Below are 18,613 nucleotides of genomic sequence, written 5' to 3'. Positions count from 1 at the left end.
GTGGAAATGATTCCTACCGCTCCTCTTTGCAAGCGGAGTATTGGTTGCAGTTTAGTATGATGAGTGCTAGCCCAAGCAATATTACAATAACTAATGAAAGAATAAAACATTGGATAATAAAGATTGTGTGAAACAGTTGTATTTAAAAGATAACACATTTTTCCAATTATTCCAATGTTTTTTGCAATTTTGGATGTAATTGTAAGGGGTGGAGTATATTAAAACAATAATGAATAGAGTAAATTATTGATTGGTGCAGGTTCTGAGTGATATCGGGGGAGAGCACGATGTCGGTAATGTTAACAACAAAGGGGGAAAAGCGACAGACGCCTGTGCAACACAATATTAAAAGGTTATTTTTTTGTCCACAGGAGACAGAACCAAAACAATAAAAATTCTCTTAATGAGTCTTAAAAAAGCTAGCTGCTTAAAAGTCCATTAAAAGAGAAGTCTGTTTTTCTTAAAAGCAAAAGTCTAAAAGTCTGTCAGATTGGGTGCATGGGCTCCAGAGGAGGAGACTTGCTGTGGCATCAGGTTTCTCTGGTGCCTCGGCTGTTCCGGTGCCGGCAGCCACCTGGAGACACAAAATCACTGCCAGTACGGACGTCCAATAAAGCACAATGCCCAAACGTAAGGATGCATACAACAGAGTGTTACTAATGGCCCGAAGGACTTACACGCCAGACAGAGCGATTAAGCTTGTGACGCGTTGTAACCAAGCGGCAAGCTCTGGTCCGGAGCTGTGAAGCCAATGCGGAAGTACCAAAAACTGCAATTCCTCGGCTTGCCGCTTGAGGCTGGCTGCAGAAGGGAGCAAGTTAGATTGACTCTCATGTTAAAAATGTCCGATTTCACAGTAGAAATAAACATGTTTACAGCCTGGTTCAAACGATGCCTGTACTCTCAAAAGCTGATTTCCGCTTCCATGACAACTCTGGGGGGGGGGGGGGGACTATTTTATATCTCACTCGTTTAAGTTTCAAAAATAATTCATAATGAAGCGGGTCCCCGCTCTAAGTGACAGGTGACGGCACTAGCCGCTAGCTGTCTGTAGCTACTAGCGGTGTGGCTAATTCACTGGAAACTTCACCTGTCAGCTGTTGGAGAGTTTTACAGGCAAACATCGGACTAAAAACACCACCTGTTGTGTGGTGAGCTGTACCACTGCTCCACAAGAAGCCCAGGTTCCAGTTGTTGGTGAGTGTTATTCTCGTTTTATTGTATTTATAAAGTATAATTTATTAGCGTTCACACAGTAATTTGTTAGCCAGCTAATGCTGCCTTCGATGCTAACGGGAGTGAAGCAAAGATTTTTTTTAATACTTGGGATCAAAAGGCGTCTGTGTGTTTGGAAAATAAAGCTTCACCATGTTAGTATGGTAACATTATGCAATGTCCTGAAATGATGACTAAATTTACCATTGCATCAAGTTAACGCTACACTCGGCCCAATTTAACGTGTTCACCTGTGTGTAATTACAATAATGTCTGTGTAATTAAAAAGCATCACAATTAAGCATGGTTCAAAAATAACGGAGTTTGTTATTAAGACTCAGACTGTGAAATATTCGGTAACGTAAAATTTGACGGCGCAGGACCCCAGACTTTATCTTTTTTATTTAATATCATTATCAAAGCAGGCAGTTGAATATTAAAACACTCCAGAAACCGACTGATTGTGATCGACTTTAGTTGACAGATAACGTAAGTCTAAATTTCAGGAAGAACTGTGCAAAACATGATAACGTTTACTAACAGGCTATATTGAGAGTAGTTAATACTCGTAATCCTAAACAATAATCAGTATATTAAAACTGAAATGAAAATGAAGCCTGTCCGTTGTAACACATATTTTACTTACATCTCTATTTGTTTGTGTAAAGTTTTCCTCTGCAGGTGATGCAGGCAGGGTGGACCTCTGATGCTCCACATGAGAAGACACAACTGGACTAAAACACATTAACAACTTATCAATACCTGAGGTTGCATATAGATGTTTTTATTTATGTGTAATTTGACTTAAATCTTTTGCTGCTGTAGTATTTCTACGTTTTTGCATTAAATCATATTATTAAAAGCATCCATTTATCAGCTTCCTGATTGTATTCTCACATTTTTAAAATTAGACATATATTACCTGTAATAAGGGTTGAACATAAATGCTTAATGTGCTATCTGTGCTGTATTATATCAGATATTTTAAAACTGACATTTTCACTCAGCAATAAAGACAACGTTAGCTCAAAGGGACACAATGTTAATGGCAAATGTTAAAAATGCAACATTAAAAATAAGCTACTGTAGAGACAAAACAAGGTATTACATATGTTAAAGATAGTAGAGGTATTGCAGTTGATTTTCATTCATTCATTCACCTTTATTTAATCAGGCAGGTCATTAAGAACAAATTCTTATTTACAATGGCGGCCTGACAAGCGACAAGGGCCACTTGAGGGAAGGGGAGGTGGGTTAGGCAGTAAAACACAGTAAAAATCGTAAAAACACAACAACAATAACAACAGTAACAACAATAACAAATAATAATAACAATGATAATATATAAGACAGTCAAACTGATTTTCATGTGTCAAAACTATTATAGCCTAAAGTTGATGTGCCACAAACATTACAGTAATACTCATACACTAACACAACCCCATAACACTAACAGCATCTCACCACAACATTACATTTGTGTACCAAATCCAACTATTTGTGGTGGAGGAGTAAACTTGTTGTAACTTTTAGGCTTTTGGTACAGTTACATGTAACTAATTAAAACAAGAACAGAGGTCCTTCCACACTGAGTCAGTAAGCATCATGTGCCTTGGCGTTACTGGTTTTGGTTCTGGCACATGTCCAACCACACTCTCATGTGTGTACCAGATCACATCATCTTTCATTGGCCAATAAAACCTATTGACTCCAACCCTGTGCATTGTTTTGACCAAAGCACAACTCTCTGTATCAACATCTTGAATGATGCCGGGATAAAGGTCATTGTCATACAGAACGACACACCATTTCCCAATCAGCTCCTCGTTGACATCAGAAATTAGTTGTATCGCCTTGGTTTCCTGGAATATTTGAGGATGCTGATGGAGGGCTCCCATCGAAGGCTCGGATGCAGGAGCAAAGGTGACACACTGTGGGCTGAAGCAGGTGCATGGATCAAGGTTTCTGCAGAAGCAGCTCAGCACTCTCCACATGATGTGTCCAGAGACTGATGTGTGGATCTGATGGATCTTCATGGTGCCTTTAACTGTCTGCAGATCATCAATCAAGGATCTCTAAACCTGTGATATCTCCTCATCTGTGACATTAAAGAGCGTCACAGATGACTTGACCTTTGACAGCTCCTCATACAATTTAGCCCCATTCTGTATGTCCATCCCCTTTGCCACTAGGGCATCTGCCGTCCTCTTTACTGCTTCAAGGAAGTTCCATGTTACTCGTTTAAATCCCATCTTGAAAGGCTCTGTTGACAGTAGAAAGTTCTTCTTGGACCGATATGGTGTAGTTGGTCCATCACTGACCATGTGAAGTACTCTAGCGTTGGGGTTATTTTCCTGCAGATGATGCAGAACAGGTCTAAGATGTGCCCATATGGCCGAAGGGTCTTGATTCCACCACGTCTGACTTCCCTCTTTAAATGGCAGAATTTGCAGTGCTTTCTTCCTGCACATGGAACATTCCCTGTACATGCACTCTTTTGATAGAGTACAACACATGGATAGCATCAAGTCTTCAACCTTGCTGGTCTTCACTACACTTTGCTGGAATAGCCTGTCTGCCATGAATTGTGCATTTTCACATAGCTTACAGAGACTGATGGATGTACAACCCAAAAGGGTTTTCTCTTGCAAAACTCACTGTATGAGATTTTGATGTTTGGGTTTTCTGCTTTGAATTTCAGGTGTAGATTCTTAAGAGAATCAAAGAGTAGGCACTTCTGCATTTTCTGTTGCTTTCTAGTTATTGTGTCCCGTTTTCCTATGGTGGCCACAGTTGTGTTGTCATCCCTTTCAAGAAAATGTGCTACTGTTTTTCCTGTGATAATCCAGGGAGTTTGGCCTCTTTAGGTTTGCTCTCATCATCTTTTGTGAGAATCTGAACTCCTGATGTGCATATTTTCCGAGCCGATATTTCTTAATAATTTTTCCTGCAATCACCTTTGAAAGGATCTGCTTCTCCTTGGGGTTGGTCAATGACTCGCTACTCTCTTTCAGCTCTGCCATCACAACATTGTGGAACAGTAAAACCTTTCTAATTTGCCGTTGTGATGTGCGACTCTGATGGCGGGCTTTGGTTTGGGGTGAGTCGGTCGGGTGTATCTTCTTTGAAAGCCTGAAACAGCGCTTCCTGTATTTTTCAACTGAGGCCAATGCCTTCTTCAGCTTAGACTTTGCATCTGTGAGTTCTTTGTACATCTTTGATTGCCTCCTTTTTTGAGCAGCTATCACATTAGGTGAGACACCAGCAGGTCCTTGAGGATAACCAACTTCATTCACAGGTAAGTTCTCTGGTGATAGTGGTGTTGTGTTGGCAGCAACAAACGGATTTGAGGCTTCCAGTATTTTGTGTTTTATCCTCTGGTTTCTTTTATTTATCCTCCACTGTCTTCTTTTCAGATTTGTTTCTCTTTTCGTCAGTTGGGAAACACTCTTTATCTGCCCTTTCTCCTTTCTTTTTTGGTAACGCTCTTTTTCCTTCTGGAGATACGCTTCATATCTGTCCGGGTCTTTTCTCATTTCCTCTCTGCATTTCCTTGATCTTATTGTAGATGAATCTGGTCTCATCTAGGATTGCAAAAAAAAAAATTCTATGTTTGTGTTTAGTTTATAATAGATTTAATATTTGCAATATGATAGGGTAACACTTAATACACTTAACACTATAATAACTATCTGTTGTAACTTGTTAATATATTATTAGAAAACTTAGTTAAATTAGTTAATTAATGAGTTATTAATGACTTGTTCAGTATTTGTTTACATTTGTTAAGGCTTTATAACTATGCCTTATAACTAGTTAATAGATCATTAATAAACTGTTAATGAGTTATAAATCCTTAATAAATACAAGTCAGTTTACTAATGATCTATTAACTAGTTATAATGGATAGTTATTATAAAGTGTTACCTATAATGAAATTTGTCTCCACCGCGTCAAAAGGTCTTTACCGCAACAGCGGTAAAGACATGTTGCGGTAATTACATTTTTGCTAATATTGCAGATAAATGGCAGCTAGCAAAGTCTGCTACATTAGCATTGACTCTTAGCATTCAATATACATGAATTCAACAGTAAAATCAATTTATTCTTAAATTGTAGTTCAAAATACACGATTACTATGCTGTATGGTAAGGACACACAATAAATACTTCAGAGGAAAAGATGATCTTTACCTTGTTTTTCTTGATCTTGAGGGTCACCTAGTGTGGGTGGCCCAACTGGTCACGCATGAGCTCACATGCTAACTTCTGTTTCCATAGCAACTGGACTTGTTTTGCTTTGAAAAAAACTTTAACTATTTCATTTGTTCAGTGTTGCGGTAAGGACTCAGAAGTGTGGGACAGGCACATTTAGATGAAAAAAATCATGAGTAAGCAAAGAAAATAATTTTAATATGGTGTAGAGTAATGTTTATATGAAACTATTTAATTTGAAAAAATGTCATATTTTAATTGAATTGGCTCATTTTATGTATCTCAACATTGAGACCACAGTTGTGGGACATGAACAAAAGTAGTGTTTGGACCCATAAAATGCTTCATACATTTTATCAAATCACATTGTATAGTTTTTATTTTTCAATGTCAAAATGTGCAACACTGTGTATATATTTATCAAGCACTATAGGACAAAGTTTAACATAAATCCAAAATTTCACTACTGGGACTTAAAAATGCCCGTGGTTGCAGAATTACTCATATGCGCAAGTCTTCAGGTTGTGCCACCCAAATGATCAGGCAGCAGACCAGAATGAGGTCAGAAATGAGGAAGTTGATGACTTAGATCAGAGCAACATGATCCTTTTGCACCTGCAGGAAAACATTAATGAAAGCAACGAAAGCAGTTGGAAACATGTTCTGTACTCCTCAGTAAAGGCTCCTTAGAAAAAATATATTTCTTTAAGACACTAACTTATTTGTTGAACATAATTCAGGTTAAAATCACTTGTGTATGTCGACATACACAATCTTTGTGCCACTATTTATGGAGAATTGGTTTGGAATTATGTTTCATAAGTTGTTTCAGCAATTTTTGGGTTAATACTTTTTGTTACACACATTTGGTGCTCAAGAATTGATTAAAAAAAAAAGGTCAAATAATCCTCCAGAATACAATAATTAATGCACCAAGACTTTAAGGGACACCATAGAAAATTTGTGCTGTTGTTTGGTTTCAAAAACATTTTAAATTTGAGATCTCAGCAAGAAAGAGCAACAAGTCTGTTCTGATGAGACCAGGTATTCATATTTATTCATGTGGCAGATGCTTTGATCTGAAGTGATGAATTAATGAGGCAAATTGAGGAGTTTCACCCTACGTGCACACTGAAGCCGACACAGAAAAACAGGAAACTGCTGTGGTGGATCTCTGATAGCATCTTATGATTCAAAGTGGAACCCTGCCGCTCTTTGAGGCTGTTATCTGAAAGTTTTTAACTTCATGTTATCAGCATGTTCTCACGCTGTTTGTTGTGACAAAAGTTTATGAATTTACACCTTTAACCATATGTTGAGTATTGCATTTCTTCGGTCAATTCGATACCTGGAACATAACATTGCAGATGCAGATTAAAAGTAATTTACTTCTCACTTTCAGACAGTCCTGACAATATTTACATGCATGTAAAGGAATCAGGCTTGTAACAGGAGGGTCACTGGTTCAAATCCCAGGACTGACAGGTCACGGCTGAAGTGAACTTGAGCAATACTTTTGCTATGACCCTCTTGCTGTGAGGTGGCAGTGCTAACAATGACACAACCATATAGCCCTATATGCCTTTTATTTTTAACCGTACAGTAAGACTCCTAGATTTACTAAAGACTTTCAGTTTTAATCTGGGACTGGAGAAATCTTTTGGTGTAAGCCTAGGATTAGTTGTTTGCTGCTTTAACCCTTTGATGCACAACATGGGTCTAAAGTGACCCGACAGAGTTTTTATGTTCTATATCTTTGCAATAAATTATTTTCATCATTCAGTATTCCAGGTTTTCCTCAATTAGTTTGTTTTTGATCATCATACATCCTATATTTATGTTTTCCTTTATTCATTTTTGAATAAAATCTCTTTTTGTGTCACTACTCTATCTACTAATGCACAACATGGGTCAAAAATGACCCATATCCATTTTTTCAGCTAAGAAGCTTGCTAAGCTAACTACTTAGCTAACTTCTTGGCTAAATAGCTTGCTAAGCTAATTACTTAGCTAACTTCTTGGCTAAGTATTTAGCTTAGTAGCTTGTTAAGCTAACTACTTAGCTAACTTTTTGGCTAAGTATTTAGCTTAATAGCTTGCTAAGCTAACTACTTAGCTAACTTCTTGGCTTAGTAGTTAGCTATTTGTAATAATACAAAAACTTTTTTTCTTCATAAAGTATGAGAGGCAAAATGGAAATAATGATATGCTGTTATCAAAGACAAGGTATTTAAAGAATACTTGAATATTCAATCATAAAATAAGTTGATATCAAAAGATAGAGCACAGAAACACACCGCAAGCATTAAATAACATGGGGAATGAAAGCAGGTCATTTTTGACCCATGTTGTGCATTAGAAGGGGGGTCAATATGTTGTGCGTGTTATGTTGTGTTTTTGGACACCCTGATTCGTGCTTTTGGATTCAGTGCTTTCTGCGTCATGATAGACCCTTCGGTTACAAGCCTGATTCTTTAACCTACTTCCTGTAGGTGACTGTATTTGCACAAACATACATGTAAATATTGTCAGGACTGTCAAAGTGAAATTTAGTCAAAGTAAATTACTCCTAATCTGCATCTACAACGTTATGTTTCAAGTATCGAATTGGCTCTGAAAAGAAATGCAATACTCAACACATGACTAAAGCTGTAAATTGCCTCATTAATTCATCACTTCAGATCAAAGCGTCTGCCACATGAATATGCAAATATGCATGGGTACAGGATCTAGAGAGATCTGTAATTTGAAAGAATCGAAATGTTTAAAAATAGGAGCAATTTTTTCTCTCTTTTATTCTGGTGTGAAAGTAAAGTAAAAGGCAAACATTCCCATTTTGTCTCAAAACATTTTTAATTGCATTGCCAGAAAACTTTATATAAAATTACATATAATGTGAAATAGGAAAGTATCCATTTTGCCAAGCACACAATAGCTGTTGCAATACCTACTGTGAATCATATCCTAAAACACCCGAAAGAGTCCAGTACAAAAACAAACAAACAAGAACAATAACATGAAATAAACAGTTTTGGATAGGCTCATATATACGTAAAGGCATTTTCCCAGTTGTAACTGGGAAAAAGTAAACAAATGCATTAAAATGTGCTTGGGAAATCATAAAAGTAAATGCATACAAACAACAGTCCATAAATGTTTGGGACTAAATTGGAGCTCAGCAAATTAAAAAAAATCTGGTTGCTTCTGGGATTAAAAGGTACCAATGATGGACATCAACTTGCAGCTACCAAAGCATTAAAAACATGTTTTATTAATGTTTTAAGCGAACCGGAGCAAGTTTATCAAAACATTTGGCAAGAACTAGAACTCCCAACAGCAGAATCAAGACAATTACTGTATCCCAAAGTCAAGGAAGGATCTTCGAACAGCTGAATTTGAAGGATATTACGTTATCGAAATCCGCCGAAAGACTGTCCCGATGTCCAGGATCCTTCTTCTGACGAATACCAAGGATGCCTGTGTGTATCCTCCATGCGCCCCATGAACCCGTAAACCTAAGGTCTACCGGGAGATTTAAAAATGGCGAGTGAAGAAGCGTGAAGAAATATTTTGAGTTTATACTGAATATTTGTTGTCTGTGTCAGTTGTAACCTACTCGTGCTGCTTTGTTGTCTTCTGCTATCTTCTCCTCGACCAATGGGACGAGCGTATTCTGTATAGTCATACTCGTGTGTGAATATGCTGTCAGCTCATTGGTCACAGAGCAGGACGGCCTGGGAACAAGTTTACCGTAAGTTTACATATAAAGCGCCCTGTTATTCATTTTTTATTGGCGTTTACTGACTATTTTTTGACTGTCACAATAATACGGGACAAAGTGCGTCCCTTTTCACCTCAATACGGGACGGGTGCTTTTGCTTCTAAATGGGGGACAATTCCGTTTTTCAAGGGACGGTTGGCAACCCTTGGCTTAATCCACTTAAAAACCACAAAGTTAATCCACTTTGTGGCTTTTACTTGCTAAATCGTAAAAATTCAACTTTAAAGCATCTTCTTCCATTTCCACATTAATGTGGAAGAGTGCTGATGCCAAAATCACATCCTTTTCGTGCACTGGTTTTGAAGTTGTGGAGCTAAATTTAAACAGGACAGTCCAATTATGCAATGACACACACCTGCACACTCAGAAGGGTGTTCCATTTGTGCATTATACCAGTTATAGGAAGGACTCTGGCTTCGCCTCTGCACTGTGGACATGTTGTCATCATTCATACTGCTGAACTGCTGGTATCATTGTTGTCCATTCTGCAACAACACACATAGGCCAACAGCTTGTCTATGGCCCCTTTCCTCATGAAAACATACAGAACTAAGTCTGCAAGAGGACTCAACCTGAGACACACAGTAGACACGTCAGTAAAAGAACTGTTCCGTCTGACTCCCTCTGCCAGGAGCCAAATGACGTTGGGCAGGAACAGCAGTGTGTAAATAAGCAGCACCAGGACCAACATTCCTACAATTCGCCGTTTTTCATCAGAGGAAACTGCGATGGAAGCAGACAGGGCTTTGAGGCTCCCACCAAGGAAGAATATGAACAGTGGGAGAGGAAGAAGCAAAAAGACAGAAATGGTCCTCTCTCCATTGAGAGAATTCTCAAGCTTTCTCCTGTGTGAGACCATAAGTAAATTATAATAAATAAATGTGAGGAGATAGACAAGAGGAAGAGCCCAGACAACAACAGAGACCACCACTGAGATCTTGATGGTTCGTCTGAAGCGGTACCACAGTGGCCAGGCGATGGCCAAATACCTGAAAAACAAGAAGGACACAGCTTCAGAATACTATATCATACTCACACAGTAGCGACGCATAATTTCAGATAGGCAGGCAGCTACCTTTCCAGGGCGATGCACATCATGAAGCACACACTGGCCACCACACTGGAGTAGTAAGTATGAAACACAATCTGACATATCGTCCAGTTCTCAGGTTGTGCCATCCAAACGATCAGGCAGCAGAACTGAATGAGGTCTGAAATGAGGAGGTTGATGGCATAGATTGGAGCGACATGATCCTTTTGCACCTGCAGGAAAAAATTTAGGAAAGAGCAATTGTAAACTTAGGCCCTGTTTATATGAGGACGCTTGCAGGTAAAAACGACAATATATTTTATCGGAAGTGCCCTTGGTTTAGATGGTGACGCCGTTTTTGGGGCGCAAAAAATGCAAAAATCTGAAACCACCCTCCAGAGTGTAAAACTGTAATCCGCTCCGCCGTAGCGTGTCCGTCTACACTGCCAAGACACAAAACTCTGCTCAGATCTGCTCACGTCACGTACACGTTTACGTCACAAACATGCTCCAGTACAGGGAAATAAACAAACATGTGGGATTATTTCCATGCGTCGGACCTTCAAGCTGCTCTGGCAGCTCTAATAAACTTATAGGAGTCTTTCCACCAAATGTACAGGATATGTACAGATAGTATTAGTGAACAGAGAAGGATCTGTAATTACCTCTATCACATTTAGGATGCACCAATTGGTGGGAGGCGAGCCAGACGGCTTTGGACGAGACCTGGGAGATCTAGTGGATGGTGGAGAACTTTGTGGAAGGAGTAGTTGATGAAAATGTTTATATGAGGACGCTTGCAGGTAAAAACGACAATATATTTTATCGGAAGTGCCCTTGGTTTAGATGGTGACGCCGTTTTTGGGGCGCAAAAAATGCAAAAATCTGAAACCACCCTCCAGAGTGTAAAACTGTAATCCGCTCCGCCGTAGCGTGTCCGTCTACACTGCCAAGACACAAAACTCTGCTCAGATCTGCTCACGTCACGTACACGTTTACGTCACAAACATGCTCCAGTACAGGGAAATAAACAAACATGTGGGATTATTTCCATGCGTCGGACCTTCAAGCTGCTCTGGCAGCTCTAATAAACTTACAGGAGTCTTTCCACCAAATGTACAGGATATGTACAGATAGTATTAGTGAACAGAGAAGGATCTGTAATTACCTCTATCACATTTAGGATGCACCAATTGGTGGGAGGCGAGCCAGACGGCTTTGGACGAGACCTGGGAGATCTAGTGGATGGTGGAGAACTTTGTGGAAGGAGTAGTTGATGAAAATGCGTCACCGTTTAGCGTCACCGTATGCACGCAGATTTCCTCATGAAAACGCTCGTCTAAACGCGGAATAAAAAGTGAAGACACTTTTGTGTCTTCTGTTCAGACCGTCATCATGTAAACATAGACTAAAGTTAGTAGATCTAGTGGATGGTGGAGAACTTTGTGGAAGGAGTAGCTGATGAAAATGCGTGGCGTGAAAACTTCCACATGCCCAAAGATGCTCTTATCGCCGCCTGGCATGCATACCCAATCCAATTCACACACTTTTGCGTCACCGTATGCACGCAGATTTCCCCCCGAGAACGCTCTTCTAAACGCGGAATAAAAAGTGAAGACGCGACGCCACTTTTGCGCCTTCTGTTCAGACTGTCATCATGTAAACATAGCCTTAATCTCCACCTCCTCCCAAATCTGTCTCCAGATTCACATTAGCTGCATATACATTTTAATTAAAGAGCAAATTATTCTTGTAAATGAATAGGTCATCACAACACTTGGCCCCCAATACAGATTAGAATTCTTCACACAAGGACATGTGACACATACAGTTAATTAACAGATCTCAGTTATGATGTACATACCAGAGAAAAAACAGCAAAAATGGCCACAAGCGTCAATGGAAGGCCGATACAAATGACTATTAATGTCACCACTGTTATGGTGTGTCCAGCTTCTTGCTTTACATCGCAGGGGCTGATGCTGTAAGTGTTGTTGATTTGGAAAACATCCATTCTTCAGAGTAAAACCTGCTGGTTGAGAGATCAGGTTATCGAATGTGTTCAGTGATGTCACTTGCACATTTTATTGTCTCCTGTAGGAGGAATTTAGCAGCCAGGTGAAAGGGAAGAACAATATAGCGAAACAGAAAGTGAAAAAAGAAAATATGTTCTAAAAGTAGCACATATGTCATAGCACATACATGTACGGTTCGCGGTTTTAAAGCTGCAGTTTCTGTTTGACATAAGCATGTTGTACGCTTAAAATAAGAAATTAACTCTTAAAACAAGATCAATTAAAGCTGCAAGCAGCGATGAACTGGCCCGAGCAGAGTGCACTTCAAATTATTTCTTACCAAGATAAAAAAAACTTTAGATTTAGAAGTGTTAGATAATTTATCTTGTTTTAAGAGGTAATTCTTATTTTAAGTGTTCAACATGCTTTTTCCTAGATTTAACAATCTTAATTTAAGGAATCTTGTCAAGTGAAATTATCTGTCCATGCAGCAAGATCATTTCCCTCAGATTTAGTGTATTTATCTTGTTTTTAGACACATTTTTTTTGCAGTGTGAAAGTAAAAAAATTTTTTTTTATTACAATTCTGTTTTGAGGGGTTTTTGGGCTGACAATGTTGATCCAGTAAGTTAATGTGAAATAATTATCAGGTCAGGTGAGGTTGTGATGAAAAAATGATACCAACATTGCTTGGTAAACATTTTTTAGTGTCAGAATGAAAGGGATTCAAAAACTTAATAGACCAAAACTCCAAAGGGTTAAACAAAATAAATGAGCCTTTGCCAAAATCTGCCGTCTTGTGCAGTGCATTCATGTAGTATGACACACACACACACACACACACACACAGTAGCCTACTGCTGGTTAATCTGTTAATCTTTTCCGTCAGAGCAGCTCATAAATTGCACTTGATATGTGGTTTCCTCTTGTCCTTACATTCATCTTACATGTACACTGAAAGTCTAAAGCTTCTTTTCTCAGTAATGCACTGTATACAACATGAAACACTTATAGATGGAGCAAAAAGCATTTAGTATTAATAGTACATCAGCAGGAAAAACAGAATCAGTGAAATGGCAGCTTTTTATTGAGACTTTTCTGTGGTTGTCACTTAAAAATGTTTTCATTGAGCGTCAGTAACATAACCTTGTCCTTAGTGAGCTGCTATTAACATGTATTAATGAATATGTATTAGCAATGTGTGAACAGATTGTAACATTACCTAAAAACTGAGACCTTCCCCGACCTTCCTGCTGCTTGTACAGTCCGTTAACTGATTTCTGTGTAAAGGACTCGGAACAGTGTTGCATTGCAACACTGACTGACGTCAGCTTCAAAACAGGGTTTACTAATGGCAACAAACTACTGGGCCCACCCCAACATTATGTCCAATACAAAGTGAACATAAAGACCAAAAAAAGCCTGAGTAGCTGAATGATAACATCACCAGGTCATGGGAAAACTAAGGTCATTGTACTCATACATAGCATGCTATTTGTAGTAGACAGCAGTACATCATGAATAATGATAAAGAAACATGGACGAGGATTTTTATAATGTATGTGGATTTTATTTAAATGTCTCTAACCTCCTGGGATGCAATAAGTCTGTCCAGTTTAGGTAGTCCAGATTACTGAACTCTTCCATTCTAATGCGTTTTATCTCCAACCAGCAAAACATGGTATCACATATGTGAGAGCTGGAGAACGATGAAACCCTGCACCAAAAGCTTATACAGGGCTCTTGGGGACAGCACATTACTGGGGAATAAGTGGACCTAGGAGAAACAACTCCTCAAAAACCAATAAAAATAGAAAAAAAAATACTTTATTAATCCCCGCAGGGAAATTTTATTTGTTACAGCAGTTCCCAAATGACAAATCAGACAGAAATGGCAAGAGAAGAGAAAAACATTTGAACACTATACATATGGGCACATCAAAAGAGAAAAATTTTAACATTATACACTTTCAAATTTAACACTATATACATGGGGTATAAATAACAGTTAAATAAAACCAGTGACAGTAAAATAAAAACGAAGTAACCTTAAACTGAAAAACCAAGTAACTGTGAAATAAATAAAAAAGGAAGAAAGAAAAATCAGTGTGAGCAATATATAAATCTAAAACCTTATAAGGTAGTTGTGTTTATGGGAGACTGCACAGAGCAGAGACACTGATTGTTTAAAGTGCACTATGCATGTGAGGGAATTGTCCTATTTTATTGCACAAACAAGACGAAGCGATTGGACCTGATTTGGAGTGTCTGATATTTATTTTATTTAGAGGGAGGTGTTGTAGAGACTGATGCTCACAGGTAGGAAAGACTTCCAGTGTCTCTCTGTGGAGCCAGTGTAGCGGCTTAGCACTCTTTCTCTCGTTGTGTCATTTACGGTTGTAACAAGGACACTTGATCGGCATCCAGCCATTTATTCTGATATAGGAACAGTATAGTTAAGTGCATCCCTCTCACACACAAATAACCCTCATGAAGCCACAAGGTCCGAATGCCGCTATTGCTAATTACAATCGTGTGAACACAAAATACAAAATCATACCTGATACAGGAACAGTATAGTTAGGTGCATCCCTCTCACACACAAATAACCCTCTGAAAAATATAAAATTAAAAGACACTGTCAACTTTCTACTGAAATTAAATTAATTCATATTTTTTAAAAAGACGGAGCTCATAGCCCGTAACCTTACCATGAAGCCACAAGGTCCGAATGCAGCTGCCCCCGGGGTGCACGACACTAAACCCCAGGGGTGCTGCATTCAATCCCCATGGTTATTCAGAGATGGCAAGTGGAATCACATTACTAATGAACTGATTAACTATGTTACACCCGCAGTCTCTGACTGAAGGTGCTCCTGAGTCTGTGCAGCTCTTCATGGAGTGGGTGGGAGTCATTGTCCAAGATGGCCTGCACTTTAGACAGCATCCTCCTTTCCAACACCACAGTCAGCGAGTTCATATGCACCCCCACAACATTACTTGCCTTACGGACAAGTTTGTTGATCTTTTTGCCATCGGCTACCTTCATACCGCTGCCCCAGCACACAACAGCAAAGAAGATGGAACTGGCCACCACCGACTCATAAAACATCCTCAGCATCGTCCTGCAGATGTTAAAGGACCTCAGAATAAAGCCATTCTCTGGCCGGACATCGTGATGTTCTCAACAACATCAAAACTAGTTGTCATGCTGGAGCTAACAGTGCCATGGGAGGAGCGAAGGGAGGAAAAAAGCGGAAAAAGCAGAAAATATGTTGATCTGGTGGAGGACTGCAGAGGGGGGGGGGGGGGGGGGGGGGCATGCACAGTGTAGGCATTGAAGTGAAGGCGAGGGGCTGGGCTCCACAAGAAAAGAGCCATCAGAAGAGCCTTAGAGGCGGCAGAGAAAGCGTCTTGATGGCTGTGGATCAAGAGGAACAAGTCGTGGTCTACAGTGGCTATCTGCTGCGACCCCTGTAGCTGTCGGCCTACTGGCACAGATCTGTGAGGTACTGCTGGTGCCGTTGTCAAAGTGAAGTTTATGCATCTCTCTCTCTCTCTGGCGCTAACTGGCTCAGGGGAGTTTGGAAAATAAATCACAAATCCACTTTGGGGGGATCACTGAACAGCTAGCCCAATATGTTCCCACTTGCTAGCAAACATGGTCGACCTCACAATCTACGCACACATCAACAGTCCAGCCACATGCTGGACTGACAGCAACAACAACAGTTTTGACAATAATGCATTGATTAAGCGCAGAAAAACATGTTTTTATATATTCAATTATTATTATTTTAATTGTAGTGAAAACTGGGACATGGTATATTCATATATTTATCTTTATTTATCCTCTATATCATTGCGATGTAAGCTCTCTTTTACAGTAATGTTAAAAAGCATAATTTCCACCGTTTCCCCGTTGAGCAGGGGTCGTCCCTCTCTACCTTTAAAAAACTCCTGAAGACCCAGCTCTCCAGAGACGATCTTCTCTCCTAGCACCACACGACAACTCTACTCCTTAAAGTATCGTCACTGTCATTTTGACTTTTTTTCATTTCAACTTTTTTTTCTCATTCTGACTATATTCTTGTTATTTTTACTTTTTGTCCTCATATATATATATACACATGCATATAGACAGTTCTGTGCAAAAGTCTTAGGCAGTGTGAAAAACTGCCTAGAAGAATTGATGCTGATTTAAAGGCAAAGGGTGATCAAATTCACTCACTTTGCATTTAGTTTTTGATTTTAAAAAATTCATCAATTCTATTTTTAAAAGCATTCTTGTTTGACAGCATTTTTCCACACTAGCCTACAACCCTTGCACAGTACTGTACATATATGTTCATGTATATATATATATATATATAAAACAAGAAGCATATTATCACAAAAACTTTACATATATTTTGGCATTTTGACTTTTTGTCATGATTTCAACTTTTTTGTCATTTTGACTTTTTTATCATGATTGCAACTTTTTTTGTCATTTTGACTTTTTGTCATGATTTCAACTTTTTTGTCATTTTGAGTTTTTCTCATGATTTCAACTTTTTTGTCATTTTGACTTTTCATGATTTCAACTTTTTTGTCATTTTGACTTTTTTTCATTTCAACTTTTTTTTATATTCTCGTTATTTTGACTTTTTGTCCTCATATATATATACACATACATATAGACAGTTCTGTGCAAAAGTCTTAGGCAGTGTGAACAAATGCCTAGAAGAATTGATGCTGATTTGAAGGCAAAGGGTGATCAAATTTCACACTCACTTTGCATTTAGTTTTTGATTTTAAAAAATTCATCAATTCTATTTTTAAAAGCATTCTTTTTAGACAGCATTTTTTTCCACACTCGCCTAAAACCCTTGCACAGTACTGTACATGTATGTTTATATATACATATATAACATGAAGCATATTATGACACTTCTCTCCAATGGACAAGGAAAAGCTCCAAAACAGTATAGTACAATTGAAGTTTTCCTTGGGAAGATAAACACAGGAGAGACCTTCTTCCAAGGCTTACAAGTGTCTTAACAGTGGAAATTACATACATTTCAAAAACAACAATGACATAAAATACAACTAAAACACATTATGACTTACCTGCTCTTTTTTTTTGTCATTTTGACTTGTTTCATGATTTCAACTTTTGTCATTTCGACTTTTTTTCATTTCAACATTTTTTTTTTTCATTCTGACTATATTCTCGTTATTTTGACTTTTTGTCCTCATATATATAAACACATACATATAGACAGTTCTGTGCAAAAGTCTTAGGCAGTGTGAACAAATGCCTAGAAGAATTGATGCTGATTTGAAGGCAAAGGGTGATCAAATTCACTCACTTTGTATTTAGTTTTTGATTTTAAAAAATTCATCAATTCTATTTTTAAAAGCATTCTTATTTGACAGCATTTTTCCACACTAGCCTACAACCCTTGCGACGTACTGTACATATATGTTCATGTATGTATATATATATATATATATATATATATGTATATGAAACAAGAAGCATATTATCACAAAAACTGTACATATATTTTGGCATTTTGACTTTTTGTCATGATTTCAACTTTTTTGTCATTTTGACTTTTTTATCATGATTTCAGCTTTTTTTGTCATTTTGACTTTTTGTCATGATGTCAACTTTTTTGTCATGAGTTTTTCTCATGGTTTCAACTTTTTTGTCATTTTGACTTTTTATGATTTCAACTTTTTTGTCATTTTGACTTTTTTTCATTTCAACTTTTTTTTCTCATTCTGACTATATTCTCGTTATTTTGACTTTTTGTCCTCATATATATATACATATAGACAGTTCTGTGCAAAAGTCTTAGGCAGTGTGAACAAATGCCTAGAAGAATTGATGCTGATTTGAAGGCAAAGGGTGATCAAATTCACTCACTTTGCATTTAGTTTTTGATTTAAAAAAATTCATCAATTCTATTTTTAAAAGCATTCTTATTTGACAGCATTTTTCCACACTAGCCTACAACCCTTGCGCAGTACTGTACATATATGTTCATGTATATATATATATAAATATATATATATAAAATAAGAAGCATATTATCACAAAAACTGTACATATATTTTGTAATTTTGACTTTTTTTCATGATTTTGACTTTTTTTGTCATTTTGACTTTTAATGATTTCAACTTTTTTGTCATTTTGACTTTTTTATCATGATTTCAACTTTTTTTGTCATTTTGACTTTTTATCATGATTTCAACTTTTTTGTCATTTTGACTTTTCATGATTTCAACTTTTTTGTCATTTTGACCTTTTTTCATTTCAACTTTTTTTTCTCATTCTGACTATATTCTCGTTATTTTGACTTTTTGT

At 37.9% G+C, this 18,613-nt stretch overlaps 1 protein-coding gene across 2 annotated transcripts; it reads right to left on the bottom strand.

The window, feature by feature from the left end:
- Window positions 1-9,109: 9,109 nt before the first annotated feature.
- Window positions 9,110-12,503, bottom strand: LOC131993652 (G-protein coupled receptor 4-like). 2 transcript variants are annotated; one of them, XR_009396336.1, is made up of 4 exons: window positions 12,105-12,503; window positions 10,286-10,473; window positions 9,566-10,199; window positions 9,115-9,163 (listed from the first exon to the last, which is right to left on the bottom strand). XR_009396336.1 is itself a non-coding variant. In XM_059359644.1 (3 exons), the coding sequence occupies exons 1-3, from the start codon at window positions 12,252-12,254 to the stop codon at window positions 9,659-9,661; spliced, it is 879 nt and encodes a 292-aa protein (XP_059215627.1). In that variant the 5' UTR covers window positions 12,255-12,503; the 3' UTR covers window positions 9,110-9,658. The 2 variants fall into 2 exon arrangements, 1 of the variants encoding a protein (XP_059215627.1); XM_059359644.1 differs by having other exon boundaries at window positions 9,110-10,199.
- Between the last annotated feature and the right edge of the window lie 6,110 nt (window positions 12,504-18,613).

Source organism: Centropristis striata, chromosome 20 (genome assembly GCF_030273125.1).
Source record: "Centropristis striata isolate RG_2023a ecotype Rhode Island chromosome 20, C.striata_1.0, whole genome shotgun sequence".
Taxonomy (NCBI): Eukaryota; Metazoa; Chordata; class Actinopteri; order Perciformes; family Serranidae; genus Centropristis; species Centropristis striata.
The sequence above is the reverse complement of the archived record's forward strand: the minus strand, read 5'-3'. Positions and strand labels throughout refer to the sequence as shown.

Excerpts from the sequence above, each read along its gene's own strand:
- LOC131993652 (XM_059359644.1), bottom strand. The coding sequence starts at position 12,254 with ATGGATGTTTTCCAAATCAACAACACTTACAGCATCAGCCCCTGCGAT. Across the intron at positions 10,474-12,104 it reads TTTTTGCTGTTTTTTCTCTG|GTGCAAAAGGATCATGTCGC; the intron begins GTATGTACATCA and ends TTTTTCCTGCAG. Across the intron at positions 10,200-10,285 it reads ATGTGCATCGCCCTGGAAAG|GTATTTGGCCATCGCCTGGC; the intron begins GTAGCTGCCTGC and ends CTTGTTTTTCAG.